The following is a 507-nucleotide window of genomic DNA, read 5'->3' as shown; positions in this document are numbered from 1 at the left end:
GGGGGGAGAATTAATTTTGATCGATATGTTGTATAAAAACACGACGTGATTATTTGATTACATTGCTTATAGGGTTGCTACAAGGCCATAATGACAGCCATCGAGGAGAATGCAGCGATTGTAATCGGTGTGGCCGCTACCCTGGTCTTCGTCGAGGTCCTGGTGATTATTTTGGCGTTGTACCTTGCCTGCTGCTATTGGCGCCCACAACATGGTAGGCTCGGTGTTAAAGTCATTTACTAAATCCTGGTATTAAGCGTGCATAAGTAACTTACTTATTTCCGCTGAACGATTTCCTCGGCCGTTAGGGACGTCAGCTGCTCTATTCATTTACGGTAAAATGTGACCTATTTGACACTTTGCAGTTTATCGATGCGTAGAACCTTCTGGCAAGGAGTAACCTCGAGAGCAGAATGTGCTAAGCTTTCTGCCAGCAGTTCTTTTGAACGCAGTTTCTTTTTCTTTAAGGACTTTGCGAATACCTCGATTGTGTTTATACGTGTATAT

The 507-nt window shown here is 43.4% G+C and overlaps 1 protein-coding gene across 6 annotated transcripts in view; it reads left to right on the top strand.

Moving 5' to 3' along the window:
* Nucleotides 1-507, top strand: part of LOC108748417 (tetraspanin-1) — a 46,753-nt gene that overhangs the window by 40,940 nt on the left and 5,306 nt on the right. For 5 of the 6 annotated variants that reach the window (XM_018486582.1, XM_018486626.1, XM_018486609.1 and 2 more), the window contains exon 8: nt 73-214. In XM_018486582.1, the coding sequence (XP_018342084.1) occupies nt 73-214 (142 nt within the window). Of the gene's footprint in view, nt 1-72; nt 215-365; nt 476-507 lie in introns of those variants that run through there. The other variant, XM_018486591.1, reaches the window with a different exon arrangement.

This window comes from Trachymyrmex septentrionalis, unplaced genomic scaffold, assembly GCF_001594115.1.
Source record: "Trachymyrmex septentrionalis isolate Tsep2-gDNA-1 unplaced genomic scaffold, Tsep1.0 scaffold109, whole genome shotgun sequence".
Taxonomy (NCBI): Eukaryota; Metazoa; Arthropoda; class Insecta; order Hymenoptera; family Formicidae; genus Trachymyrmex; species Trachymyrmex septentrionalis.
This window is presented reverse-complemented; position numbering and strand designations above follow the sequence as displayed.